This window comes from Agelaius tricolor, unplaced genomic scaffold (genome assembly GCF_023055355.1).
Source record: "Agelaius tricolor isolate 1412-34295 unplaced genomic scaffold, bAgeTri1.0.p SCAF_5, whole genome shotgun sequence".
NCBI lineage: Eukaryota > Metazoa > Chordata > Aves > Passeriformes > Icteridae > Agelaius > Agelaius tricolor.
The window spans coordinates 12,005,888-12,020,170 of record NW_027269265.1 but is presented as its reverse complement, the minus strand read 5'-3'; the positions used below and the strand labels follow the sequence as shown (position 1 = coordinate 12,020,170).

At 38.2% G+C, this 14,283-nt stretch overlaps 1 protein-coding gene across 11 annotated transcripts in view; it reads right to left on the bottom strand.

Moving 5' to 3' along the window:
• The window catches only part of BEGAIN (brain enriched guanylate kinase associated), a 158,666-nt gene that overhangs the window by 141,480 nt on the left and 2,903 nt on the right, over positions 1-14,283 (bottom strand). For 5 of the 11 annotated variants that reach the window (XM_071426452.1, XM_071426454.1, XM_071426458.1 and 2 more), the window contains exon 2: positions 13,831-13,960. The exons of 4 other annotated variants lie outside the window; for them this stretch is intronic. In XM_071426452.1, coding sequence (XP_071282553.1) covers positions 13,831-13,881 — 51 coding nt within the window. In that variant the 5' untranslated portion in view covers positions 13,882-13,960. Of the gene's footprint in view, positions 1-13,830; positions 13,961-14,283 lie in introns of those variants that run through there. 2 more of the 11 variants (XM_071426466.1, XM_071426465.1) reach the window with 2 other exon arrangements.

Sequence of the window (14,283 nt, the reverse complement as noted above, 5' to 3'; positions counted from 1 at the left end):
AAGCTCCAGGTGTACACACTGGTGTATACTTTTGCAATGCTACTCATTACTACTATACCCAGAGTGATCATTTCATAATAGTGGTGTATAGGAAAGCAGTGTTGGTATCAGAGGAGAGAGGTTATAATGATGCAATAGAAATCCTTGGAAGTACCAAGGAACAGCAGCTCCAGATAATTAAAGATTTAGTATTTGTCTTTCCACACCCATATGCAATTGTGAGGACCTGAGATTCTTTTTCAGTATTGCCAGACACAGGGACTGCTTTCAGGAACCTGCAGATGCAGGAAAAATAACAGTGAAGTTGTTAAGGTGTGTGTTGCTTGCAGTTCAGTGGCTATGCTCACTTCATATAATAATGAGTTTAAACTAGTAAGTCTTAAAATTGTTGTATTTGCCTGGTATCTCTGAATGGTGAAAAGAAGTGAACACTGTCTTCTGTCAATCAAGATTATGTTAAAGGAATTAAACCATCTATTTTAATACCCATTTTGACAAAAAAAATTTAGGCTACTGATGACCTGATGGTCACCTCCAATTTGCAAAGCAGAGGAGAACAAACTGTGCAGTGTCATGTGGAATACCATGGCAAGAAAGAGGCCAGGATGTCAGGAAAGGTGGCTGTGTGACATTTTTCACTGCTCTATGAGACTCATAAAGGGCCCTAATTATATGCTTTGGCATGTAGATATCATGCTAAAGAACTGAAGCATCTGATGTAGTTCACTTTTTTACTTTCCTCTGATAACCTAGAGATACCACAGCTTCACTATATCAGCTATTGAGGGTAGTTCTACATTGACCCACCTGTCTGGAAGAGCAGGATCAGACCAGAATTAGGACACTGGAAGACTTTTCAGGTATTTGGCTGCTGGCTTGATCACTGACCTGGGCAAAGCACCTCATTACCCTTTCCTTCTGGTCCCACCTCTTACTATTTATTTTTTAGCATATTGAATGCATGAGTCAGTGAAACAATATATACTTTCCATTATAATGCATTTGGACCCAAATCTTACTTGTAAACATCACTGTACTGTAAATAGAAATGAAAGATTTGGTATTCATCCAAGAACAAAGCAAATGCCTATTTTTATATCATGGTGGTAGGCTGGAAGGGCTGAAAGAGGACTCAAAACCTTGTGCAAAAGAGCTTTGACCTAGAGCAACAAAATCTTGTCTGCTCTTTCAGCAAAATTCTGTTAGTACTCAGGTGCCCTAGAAAATGAGAACCTAGAAACTGCCCTAGAAACTTTCCTTTAGAATGGCAGATTGGTGGCATTTTCTACTGCTGTGGAATTCTACCACAGTTTTGCATGACAGTCTTCCTCTATGCTTACAGATTTTCTAGTTTTCACAGAGTATTCTGAGTTGGAAGGGAACCACAAGGACCTTTGAGTTCAACTCTTAAGAGAATGGTGCATGTGGGGATCAAACCTCTTCATGCCTGTGAAGTTCAGGTGTGTGAGGCTGTGATTTCTAAAGATGCTTGTGCACCTTCAGGAAGCCATCCCTGTGCTCAGACATTTGTCTTGCAAGAGATACTGAACAGCAGGAATCCTTGTGGACAACAAATAGTAATAGAGCAGCAATTAATAAAATTTTCCTTGTTTTTGTTAATGTCTGTGACACTGTGCTTCAGTGGCTACCTACAGGGCTCCTTAGGAATTAAGGAGCCTACCTAGATTAGAGATAAACATGAATCTTTGAATCTTCTCAATATCCTATATAAATGTCTACTCTGGTTGTATTTCTTCTTTACAATAGCTATTGTAATAATGATTTCTTGTGAGAGGAATGAAAAAGGGTGTTATGCTACCTTCATCTGCATTTTATAAAGATGTCATCCTTTGAAGCAGGCAATTGCCCCCTTCTGTCTCAAGGGCTATAGAAATTAAATCCTTTAGGGCATACATTGCTTGAAATCAGAGTAAGAATGAATACTTTGTTTTCAGCTGATTTTCCTAAGGCTACAGGAGGGAATTGAATTGCCTCTATGGGGTCAAAGTTTGGCCCTTGAGACTAAATCACACAGGAGGGAGTACGACAGCACAGTCACTCTCCAGGTGGCTGAAGCACCAGTCTGAGCCAGGTGATGCCTAGGAAATAAGCACTTGCCATTGCATCTGTCTTCACTGGTGCAGTTTTCCAGGCCCAGTAAATCATTCTCAGACTTGAAGTTCAGAAAAGTGAAACGCAAGGTCCTACATCTGGATCAGAGCAATCCCAGGCACACCTGCAGGCTGGGCAGAGAACTGATTGAGAGCAGCCCTGTGAGAAAGACTTTGGGGTCATGGTTGATAAAAAATATGAGCTGGCAAAGTGTGCTCACAGCCCAGAAAAACAACCATGTCCTGAGCTGCATCCAGAGGAGAGTGGACAGCAGGTCAAGGAGGGGATTCTGCCCCTCTGTTCTGCCCTTGTGGGACCCCACCAGAGTGCTGCATCCAGCTCTGGTGTGCCCATAAAAAGAACATAGAACTGTTGGAACTAGTCCAGAGGGGGCCACGAAGATGAAAAAAGGACTGGAGCACCCTTTTCCACAAAGACAGGCTGGGGAAACCGGTGCTGTTTAGCCTGGAGAAGAGAAGGTTGCATGGAGAGCTCACAGCCACCTTACAGCAACTGAAGGGGCTACAGGAAAGCTGGAGAGGGACTCATTGTGAACTGCAGTGATAGTACATGGAATACAAGGTACAAACCAAGAGAGTGGAAATTTATTTTAGATATTAGGAACAACTTCTTCACTGTGAGGGTGGTGAGACACTGGAACAGGGTGCCCGGGGAGGCTGTCAATGCCTCAACCCTGGCAGTGTTCAAGGCTTGGCTGGGCAAGGTCTTGAGCAATGGGGTTTAGTGAAAGGTGTCCCTGCCCATGGAGGGGGGGACTGGGACTAGATGGCCTTTAAGGTCCCTTCCACTCCTTAACATTCTTAGCTCAGTTGGCTAGAGCCTGGTGCTAATAATGCCAAGGTTACAGGTCTGATCCCTGTGTCTGATCCCTCACTCAAGAGCTGGACTTGATAATCCTTGTGGATCCCTTCCAACACAGAATATTCTGTGATCCAAATATATTAGGGTGTCTAGGGAATGATTATGAGGATTATGAGGAGTATATGGCTCCATAAGCATGGTAAATTCATGTGGAGCATGGCCAAGTTTCTGCCTCTCACCACCAGCCTCATTCCATCTTAGTTTACAGTATGTGAAATCTTAACTTCAAAATGTAGAAATGACATTATCCTACCCAAGCTTGTTTTCTAAGACAGCCTCTGCAGATCAGTAAGTCATTTGTATCGATCAGGTTTGCTTGTATTTGTTTTGTGTGATAAAAATAAATGTTCTTAGATGAGAAATGCGCAATTCCTGAGGGTATGTATACATATAGTTGCAATGGTGAGGTCAAAAATTGTTTCTAAGACCTCTTGCACACAGAATGTGTACTGCCAGCAGTTAAATGTAAGATGGAAAGATACAGCTCTTCTAAGAAAGAAATTGATTTCCAATGACCAAGAAAAGTCAGTGTCTAATGTTGTGTTATATGGTTCCTTGTGTAGGTAAAAGTAGGTATGTAAATGTGAGACATAGCTGGAAATTTGATACTCATTCACGTATTCCTGAAGTTACTGAAATGTAATTTTCAGGTTGATTCAAATCCTAAGGCTGCAGACTTACACAGGTCTGAAGTCACACTCCTGTATGATTATTTAAGAATTAAATTTTAACCTGTATTTTCTTCCTGGAACAGTAATAGTGGTATATAAAGCTTTCCTGAAGGTACTGGTTACTTGGAACAAATGTATATGAGATAAAATATATATTAAAAGACACAGGCCTTTCATACGTGGTTTTCTTTGAAACATACCCTAAGAAAAAAATATGTATTGTTTGGATCCATCCACATTTCTCTCTGTATTGATCTGTCCTTTGATAGAGTCTGAAAAGCATGCCTGTCAAGTTCTTAGAAACTTTCCATTGTGCACAACCCTTTTCAGACATTTCCTGCATTTTTCAGCCCACTGGACATGTAATATCATTTCAGTCTGGAAGTATGACATAGTCTCGAGTTGCACCCCTTCCACTACATTGCTGTGGATTCAGAGGTTTGCTTTCATTTAATTTATCATTTTCCTTTCCTGCTTGTTTGTCCAGTGACTTCAAATTTAGATCAATACATAGAAATGAAAAATTATTTTATCCTGCTGGCCAGGTTACTAAAATATTTAGACCACACCAAGGTCATGTCCATTGTATTTTGGAATTGCTTTCTACCTATCCTATCACAATTCCCCTTAGCTTCAGTTACACAATGAAGCTTTTTTTTTTTTTTTTTTCCTGCTAGCTGTCCAGAAATTCCTCTGCATAACTCTACAGTGACTGTTGGTTTTTTTGTGAGATTTCATTTCAGCAGCCGCTGTTTGCAAAGCAGTAAGCACTTGCTGCAGAAATGGAACATTTTGACCAGTTCTGAGAAGTCTAAAAGTTGAAAATCACTTTAGTGGGTCTGGATCCAATCAACAGTAGCACAGAGGCAGTTGTGGACACCTCAGGGGTCTTCAGAAAACAGAATAGACAGGAGGCAATGTCACAACATTCATCTTCTGAGTCACACTTTTTTTATTAGGTGCAGCTTTTTTAATCTCAAACTTTCAGGCATGTTCTTTCATGCTCTTCAGGATGTGTTCTTATACCTCTACTATCCAGTTTTTATATTTAAATCAATGTAATCTTATAATTTCTTTCTCTCAGAGATTATCTTCTGCACACGAATAATAACTTGGCAACTAAAACATGGAACAGTTAAGCAATGTTCTCTATGAGCATTCAAATGAACATTATATAACCAAGAACCTCTAAAGTATCTTTACAATAATGACACCCAAGGCTATACAGTTATCCTTTTGCTCCTTGCTAGGCATGCTTCATGTGAGGACTTGGCACTAAATAAATTAGACTGAAGTCAAAGTTTTTTGCGTGTAGGATACATAAATCTGTAGATGAGGCTGAACATGTTTTGCTCTTGTATTTTGCCCTGCCACTCCTTTATGTTTTCATGTTGAGCTCTGCAGTTGGAGGCATTGTTTGTTGAGGTAAAATGTCAGGTAAATACTGTGTTTAATTTAAATGACTAGGCTTAGAGCAGACTGATTCTTCAGCTGGAGCAGGCTGATGCCTACACTAACTGTGTGGAATTACAGAGCACTGGCAGCGCTCAGTCAGTCAGCACTCAATCGGCTGGAAGTTTCAATCTGCACATATAACCAAGTCCACTGGAAAAGATGCTCTGACATGCTTAATTGAAATTTGAAAACAGCATATCATGCCATGGGCTCAGACTGAAGCCTCTTCAGCCCTTTGTAGGACAGCTTTCATTGTGGAGCTGTGACACAGCACAGTGTGCAAATTCTCTCTGTTTCATTACCTTTCCCCTCTTCTCCCTCCAGATAACTTTGATAGGTGGCAATTAAAACATCCAAGGACATAAAATCCTAAGGTCAGGTTGCTGAAGTTTGAATCAAATTCTTAAGACTGGGATGTTTTCCTATTTGTTGCAGTCCTCTGTGAAATGAAATAACTTTTTCTTTCTTTGTTTTTAAACTTGAATAGAGTTTTTAAAGAATAATGCAGTTGTAATAGCTCCCAGTTTAGCAACATCAGTGTACATGTGTATAGTCTTAAGCAATAGTTCCTGGACCTTTATTGTTTTAGTGGAATTGCAAATACTACTCTGGAGACATACTAACATATTATATCAGTGCAAGGTTTGGCAGTTCAGGATTCCAGACTGTGCCATGCTAGCAAACAACAATTTCCCTTTGCTCTCCTTCACAGGCACAAATACCTCTTCCTCATCCAAAGAAAGAATCTCATAAGAAAAAATTAAAAACATAAATATTTTTTACCAGACCATAGAAGAAAGCTTCAGCCTTTTTTGTTTTTGTTTTGTTTTTTTCAGTTCTTAAGGGTTTGTGGTTGCTTGGGTTGTTTTTAGCACATCAAAATAGAAATTATTGACTGATATTTATAAATGTATTAACTGATATGTATTAATTCCAGACACACAAATATTCGTAACACTTTTGGGATGTCAGAACCCTCAGTAGTATTTAAACACACTAACTGAGCATTCTTGTTTGGTGTAGAGATACCTGAGCAAGTTCTTAACTAGTGACCTTGAATACCTGAGTGGTCTGCCACAGTGTTCTCTTCACCCTTTTCTGAGGGTGCCTTGACTGCTGATATCAAGCTGACCTGATTATACACATGCTTCATTGCAGTGCAGGAATAACCTTCTTGTTTGACCTTGTAAAGCCATCTTCCAGACATCAAACTAAAAGGATTAGGGAATTTTATTCTGTTTTTCCTTCCTCCCATACCTTCTACAGCTGGTTTCTTGAGCTACTAAAAATAAACATTCCCCTTTTTGTTCCCACCCTGGAGAAAAAATTGTTTACATGGTAAGAGCCCACCCAGGAAGACAGAAACACTTGTCAAATAGTCACGCTAATGCAAAACTCCTTGTCATATATCACCCAAAGAAAATATTTGAGAGAGCTCACCATGCTTGAACTTCTAGGAAGAGATGCAGATTTTGTGGCTGGCACTCCTTTGCTTTGTGAAATCATAATTTCTACTGGCAAGCCGGGTCTTGTTCTGCATGAGACACCATTATCAAATGACCTGAGAGAGGGACTTGTATCCAGGGACAACGATTTCTCTAATTTGTGTGGTCGTGCTCCAGCCACGATGTTGTCACTTCTCAGAGTCTCTAAGTCTACTTCTTCATTGGTCTTCCCATCTAGAATGTTTTCTTTCCAGTTTTCAGGAGACTTTCTCTTAATATGAAAACCATCTAGGCTTCTCACACTGGATGGAAAAGTATTTTTCAGTTTAGCAGCTCGGTATGCCCTCAGGCTCATGGGATCAAGCACTCTGAAAGTAACTTCATTAATAAATTGAGAGAATTTGAGTTTAGCTTCTATTTTTTCTTCCACAACAGACAATGAACTTGATGATCCTTGACTCACCAAGCTCAAGTCAGATGTAGAGGAACTGCTTTTCTTGTGGGTCTTCTTCTGCCTCTGGAGCTTCTGGCTTGTGTTTCCCACTTCTGCTGGATACAGGGAAGAGTGTTCCAGTCCGTGAGTTTTTTCACCCCCTTTCTGACAGTGCTTTGATCGATGGGGTCGATAGCCTTCATCCTTATTTTTGCTTTTAACAAAGCTTTTAGCTTCTGACCTTGTGCTGCCCTGTAACTCAAAGCTGTCCTCACTGGAGCTGCAGCGTTTTGAGTAACTGTTCATTGTCAAATCTCCAGAGAGGCTCCTCTCTGCATCAGTTCCTACTTCTGGTGCACATGCAGTGGTGCATGCACTGCATGCTATTTCTTCATTCACCCTGCCACCCCCCTCTTGCTTGGCTGGTCTTCCAGGCACAGCACCCTCTGGCTTAACTGGGGAAATGGAGCCTTTCGACAGCAACTCCATTTACTTTCATGTCTGTGTGTCAAATACTGGCACTGAAAGAGGGATTCCCATAAATCCTCCTCTAACTTGTAAGACAAAAGGCATATCTTTGGAAAGCATAACAATGCACCCACCACATTTTGTCCCATATGCACCCCAAATCATGCATATGTTTCATCATTAATTCAATAGCAAATTCTCATCATTTTAATTAACCACACTAATGAACAGAATCTATAGGACATGCAAATTTTCCAGGGTATTGAGTGCTCAGTGGATGAGCATGGGCTTTCATTGACCCAAAGCAACATATGATATATCCCTGTTTGTTGAACTGGAAATCAAACTACCATGATGTAGATCAATTCTCACTAAGTAAAGTCTGGGTTGGTTCTGTTTCAGGGCTTTTTAAAATCCAATAGTAGAGAAGGTCATGCTATATTGTTCTAATGCTACTAGTGTTTGCTGTTCTATTAAAAAAGTTAGTGACAAATCTGCTAGATCTGCTAGAAAAGCAAACCAAACATGATTCGCACTTTCTACCTGCTTGTTTTTTGCCATAACTTTAATTCCAAAATAATTTTTAAAGGTTAGAATCCAAAGAAAGGTACAAAATTTCAACATTGTCAATAAGCTTGGAGTAGTAAAGATAAGTTGTTTCAGTACCTTGTATGTGAAGTTCTTCTCATTTTTCACTGTCTTTATAGACAGGCAGTCTGAACTGTAAAGTGAAGAATTTCTATTTTTGGTTTGTATATGCAGGAACCTAAGGAATAGTTTAAGTGAGATTAAAGACCATAGTCTGACTTTAAAATCAGTGTGGATATTTGTAGTGTCCCAATGGTGTGTTGCCAGAGGAAATGACCAGAGGAATGGCTGAATGATAAATTTGAAAGAGTGCTTTTTGGTTTTTTTGCATCTCCTTACTTTAGCATAAGGGTGAAAGGAAGTGATTTACCCCTTTTTGTGTGGTTGGATTCAGACTCTGCTTACATCACTGTCAAATGCAGCAAGTGGAGAAAGAGAAGAGAAGAGACTCAAGCAGAAAACTGAGTGACCTCCCTTAAACACAAGAGCACATTTAAAAATATCATGCATAGCTGACAGGTCAACAGCAGCTTGAGCTGAAATGTAGTTACATGTGCTTTTGAAGCAGACATTTAGGTCCCTCATTACAAGGCACTTTACTTACTGCCTAGAATTTATTGTCTCCACTTTGGTAATTCCAACACTCATTTAAATCATAGTTCATAAAAGCTGCTGAAGTGTTGCAAATCTCTCAAATTAACATAGTAAGTACATTAATTTTGCAAATAACAGGGGAACATGAAGATCCTTTTAACACATCAGAAATCAATTGCTTTTACTGGAATTACTTTTTGAAATGCTTCCATATTTCTATGGGACTGTGCCATTCCATTGCATACTACAAACATTATCCTGATCACAGAGATAATGTGGATGAAAATGCATAAATCTTGCTCACACTGTCTTGTTTTAGATGAATTTATGCCTCTCTCACTTGAATGGGAATGCTAACACTTTAAAAGGCTGGCAAATGCTTTCAATTGTCAACAAAAAGATTTTCATGACCTTTTCAATGCAGTCAGGCCACAATACAACACCACTCTCTTCTTGCAAAGCCAGAATTCAGGGATTTTTCAGTATGTCCAATACAGAATTGTACGAACTTAATGTAGCTTTTGAAGCAAACAGGATTCTGAAATACATAGGATCTATGCTAATCCATCTTAGGTCTTTTGCCTTCCAGATCCATAAGAGCTTGGCAAAGTGTGAGTTCTGCAGTTTTAATGGACTTTATTAATAATGCCTGCTTCAGAAACAAACAAAGCCTCACTGTTGTGCCAGAACCTGTAATGACTTGTACCTATTTGGACAAGAGCTTTTTTATTCATGAGAGATTGGGCTCCTTTGTATATGAATAAAGCTATGTTAACTACAAGCATAAATTCTGCTGTCCGTTGCTTATGTGCAAATTTTGAGGCATGAATTTAAAAGGTCTGTGTCACAGCCAATAAAAATGGATCATATAATTCTCTTTTATTGTCAGAAAAGAGCTCTTTTGTTCAGAGAGATTTTATTTGCATAGCAGTAAAATATATGTGTAGGTATAGACATAGATAAATGGTTATAGGCAATTTAGGTAAGGTACATAACATTTGTGGGTGTCATACTGCTTATAATGCTGCTTCCCTTTTTTCAGGTGATTTCTGCTTAATAACTCTAGACATATGACACAGACATACCTGGTTATTAAGAAAAACAATTATCACAGCTGCAAAATTAGAAATAATTCTTCTTACTTAAATGATACAGATCTTTTCACATTAATCACTTTGAATCTTGGTCAGAACAGGTGCTAGCAAAGTTTGTAGCAGCAGTAACTATTCCATGTTCTCTCTTGAGTAAATTCACCAAAATATTCTCTAGAGATGAGCAGACCTGCAGAAATTATTTCCATTACGTGTACAAATAGAGAATCTGACTGTTAAAACAAAATATGCTTAAAAATCTGAATGTTTGATATCTTGAACTTTTTTAAATAATTGATGTTCATGATTTATTTTCCATATGTTAAGTGACTTATTTTTTGAAATGTTCAAGTTATTTTGCCTTATATATTTAAATTTAAAGGCAAGCAGGTGTGTCTGTGAATAGCAATACTTTGCTGCAGTAGTCTGGGCTGTACTCTTGAAAAAAATAACTTCAGAGAGCTCAAATTCTTCTGTTATTTATTACTACAATATGCCTCAGCTAGGTGGATGCTTGCCAGATTAGTAAATTCTTCTAAACCAGTCATCTTAACACTAAAATAATCTTAAGAGAAAAAGTTGTGCATTAATTTTGCCCTACTCTGGAAAGGGTGGGCACCATTGCTGGAATAAAACAGCATGTCTGTGCAAATCAAGTGAAAACTGTCTGACCTAAGTGAGACTTCACTGTAAATAAGATTGGCCTTTATCAGCAGCTCTACCATTGTCTAGTTCGTTGACCTTTGATCAACACCTGCACTTTGTTCTGTATCTGCCATTAACTGGCCTTTAAATTAGGGAGGGACTATATTCTTTAAATTAGGAAAAGACTGCATTTTTCTATGCATTTCTGTGATACCCAATCTTGCATAATGTCACCCTGATCAAGGGGACAACTCCAGATACCATCAAGACTCACTCATAAGTGAAAGATTTCTAGGGACACAAGTGGATAGAGTTTGTAATTTTGTGTGTTGCAATGGCTAAGATGTTCTATTCTATTTTAGTCTTGATATAAAAACATAAACAGAGTCACACTGATCCTTTCCTGGTAAACTGATTGTTGAATCTGGGACACTTAATAAAGGAACGATAGTTAAGATCATAGCTTAAATGGGACTTTCATAATGACTTCGTATTGCATTTGACAAGATTGAAGCATACCAGAATTTGTCTAGTAAACTTGTTCCTTAGGAAAACATCACTATTTTTCTAAATTTAGGCTTCTTTATATTCTGAGTGTCATTTTACAAAGACATTATTAGAAATCTGCATATTTTGTATAAACATGGAGCATAACAGAGTTGCCTGCAAATATGACTTGATGCAATGGAATATTTCTACAGACTATTGACTGAAGATTTTAAATTAATAGCTGAATTTTGTGGGAATTAAAAATGAAAAAAAAAAATTAAGTCCACCCTCCCTTTCAAATAATATCCCTGTATTTTAATCTTCAGGAGATGCTAACTTTTGCTAATTGTATTAAAAGCGAGTACAAGCTATCTTGTATCTGCTGCAGGATGTTGTTATGACAACTAGAAGTTTTTTTGTGCAGAGCTCTGGAAGATATGATCATTTTTGGGCCAAAGTAGACAATATTCAACAATTTTAGTACTAAGTTTTTCTGTATCTAAAAGTATGTCTTGATACATGAACAAGAATATCTTCAGCAGATTATCTACAATAAAAAACCCAAATATGTATAAAGGTTTTTTACATTTTGAGATTCATAAGAAACTTTTAAGTTATTATTAAAACAAAAAAATAAATTTGATTTTTAAACAGTATTGACTTTTTTTTATTGCAAATAAGTCTGGTTCCAGAGCCTTTTAGAGTCAGTGAGCAGACTCCAAGATTTTGGATGAATAATACTATTGTCTGTGCTGCTCCTGCAGAAGCAAAGAATGAGTTTTCCATTATAACGATGTGTATTTCCTGTATTTACATTCCTAGTTTTCATTCAAATTTTCAACTATTCAGAAATATTGCCTAAGCACCAGGGCCAAACTCACTAGAATTTGTAGGAATGGCATTCTGTTCAAAGTTCTCAGTTTGCCCTAAAGATATGTACATCCCTCAGCAGATACTTCACTCTTAAAATAGCTTTATCCCAACTCTCCCAGTGCCCATTCTTGCTCAGATGTACTCTTCCCTCCTGCCTTAAATGAAAATTTTATCACATCTTATCCAGTCCTCTTCACACTTAATGCAGTTAATTTTGAAGTGTTTTATGGACCTTTCAGTTTTGCACTTCAGTTTACCCCTTTAAATAATGCAGATGTTCCTCTCTGGGTTTTCTTCCAACAGATGGTTTCCTTTTCTCTTTTTTTTCTGTAATGGTTGTCAAATACAAATTTGCTTTTAATATAAGGTTGCCTGCACCAGTTTCCTCATCAAGACAGCATTTCCTTAAATTCTTCTCAGCATTATTCTATATAGTTGTTCTCCAGAAATTCTACCATATTTTCAAGTTAATAATTATCTATTTCTAGGATGCTAGGCCTCACACAGCAAAAATTCAATTTCATTATTTCTGTTTCCTTTTAGAACAAAAATTTCAAATGGAGTGGAGATGTAGTCAGTGTTGTATGTATTGGTTTTTGCCTCACTAGATTCTGCTTGAAAGTGTTTCAGCCCTAAGGAGAATTTAAGCAGACATTTGCTCTGAGTCTGTAAGATTTAGCTGTCTTCAGAACCAGTAGAATGAAAATTCAGTTCTTTTATTTTAATGCATGACTTGTTATGGGAACAAGTTAAAGTGGGTTTTTCCTTTCTTTATCAGTTGTTGGTAGATTTGTAACATGGTATGACAAACAGAAAACTGGACCAGTACTGCCACCATTAAATCAGTCTGGATTCTTAAGAAATTGTGGGTTTTGTTGGGATGAAAAGGAAGTGAAAAGCTACTGTGGTGTCTCAAAGAACAGCGACTTCTGTTTCTGTGCAGGAATCTGTGCATGGTGGACAGTGTCTGCATTCAGCCTTGAATCTAAATCTAAAGATATACTGGATCTAAATTGCTCTAAATTCTCATTAATCAACCTCTCCACCATGATGAGTAAAACATTTATCTGTTTTACAACTACAGGGTGACTAAACTAAAGGCAACAAATTGCTGTGTCATCTTTCTTGTCAACATCCATAAGTCTGATTCATTTAATTTATGGCTGTATACCAGAAAGAGCTGTGATAGGCCTGTAAGAAGTGCTGAGCATTAGAGAAGAGATGGTTTTTTGGTATAAATCCTGCAGCACCCTGAAAACAGAGCCACTGGTCTCTGGAAAATGCTACAGCTGCAGTAAAATTAGAGACAGACACCCAACTAAAATTCAAGCTATATTTATAGATTTAAAAATAAATGAAAAATTAAAGAGAAAAATGCAAGCACAAAATGTTTTAATATACCATTTTTTTTTTCAGTTCCAGCACAACATTCAATTGGACACAGGCCCTTACTGCACTCAATATCATCCTGTCAGAGCACCTTCCATTACTGAGCAAGCAGCCAAGTTGAAAGACGTTGGCTGTTGTGTTGGCTGCTCCCTAGCAGTATAAAATGGCACCATGGGCACACATTACTGTGCACATCTTTAAAGTTTTTCAAAGATATACACAAGGCACTTGTGGCAACAGCTAATGACATTTGGCTACCCTTAATTACCAAAGGCCTTTTTCTCTCCCATAAAGAGAAATTTTACTCTCTCTGAGAAAAGTCAGAAAAAAGAGGCTGCAGACTGTATTTTTTTCCAAGTGTTTTAAGTATCTTTTATTTATCCACAGTCCAGACAACGGACTGCTTGGAAAAGGGGAATACAAAATTATATGAGGCTAATCTACAGTGTGAGGAATGGATTAGTGGTCTAGTTTGGCCAAGCTTAAGAGCATAAACACTACAGCTTTTCCTTCATGTTGGAACTTCTTAGCACTCAAAAGCTTGTGATATCACCTGTCTGATAAATTTTTGTCCCCATCCAAGAGAGACAGATCTTCCTAGCTAGAAGAAGTTAATAGCACCTGTGAATAACAGTTACATCAGAACACAGTTGTACATCAGATTTGTGTTTAAGCGACCAACCGCGGCTGCGTACCTTGACTGAGAATGAGTCCTCAAAATGCTCTCTATCCTCTGCCAACATCATCTTTTTCTTGCTCAGTTTCTGCTTTAGCCAGCTGCTCCATGAGCTCTTCTTCACACGCTGTACCGTTTTTGTGGCCGTGCTGTGGGATGGGTAGAGCTGTAGGTCATCTGCATTACACTAGCACCTGATTCTGTGTCTCCAGTTCACTTTGCAGTTGCTTGGTGAAAAGATGTAAAATAATTGATCCTTCTGAGAATACACAGATGAGGAGTCTTAGTTTCTTCCACTGCTCCTTGAAAATGTGTATTATTTTAGGAAAGTGTCAAATCCCTTGAGCCTAGTCTTTAAACATGTCCTTCTTTGAGGAAGTCTGGCAGTGTCATGGGGTTTTCCAAATTAGGTACACCATTTTCCTCATTTTCCTCTCTCTTTTTGCTCTTCTTTTTTCCCAATAATAATAAT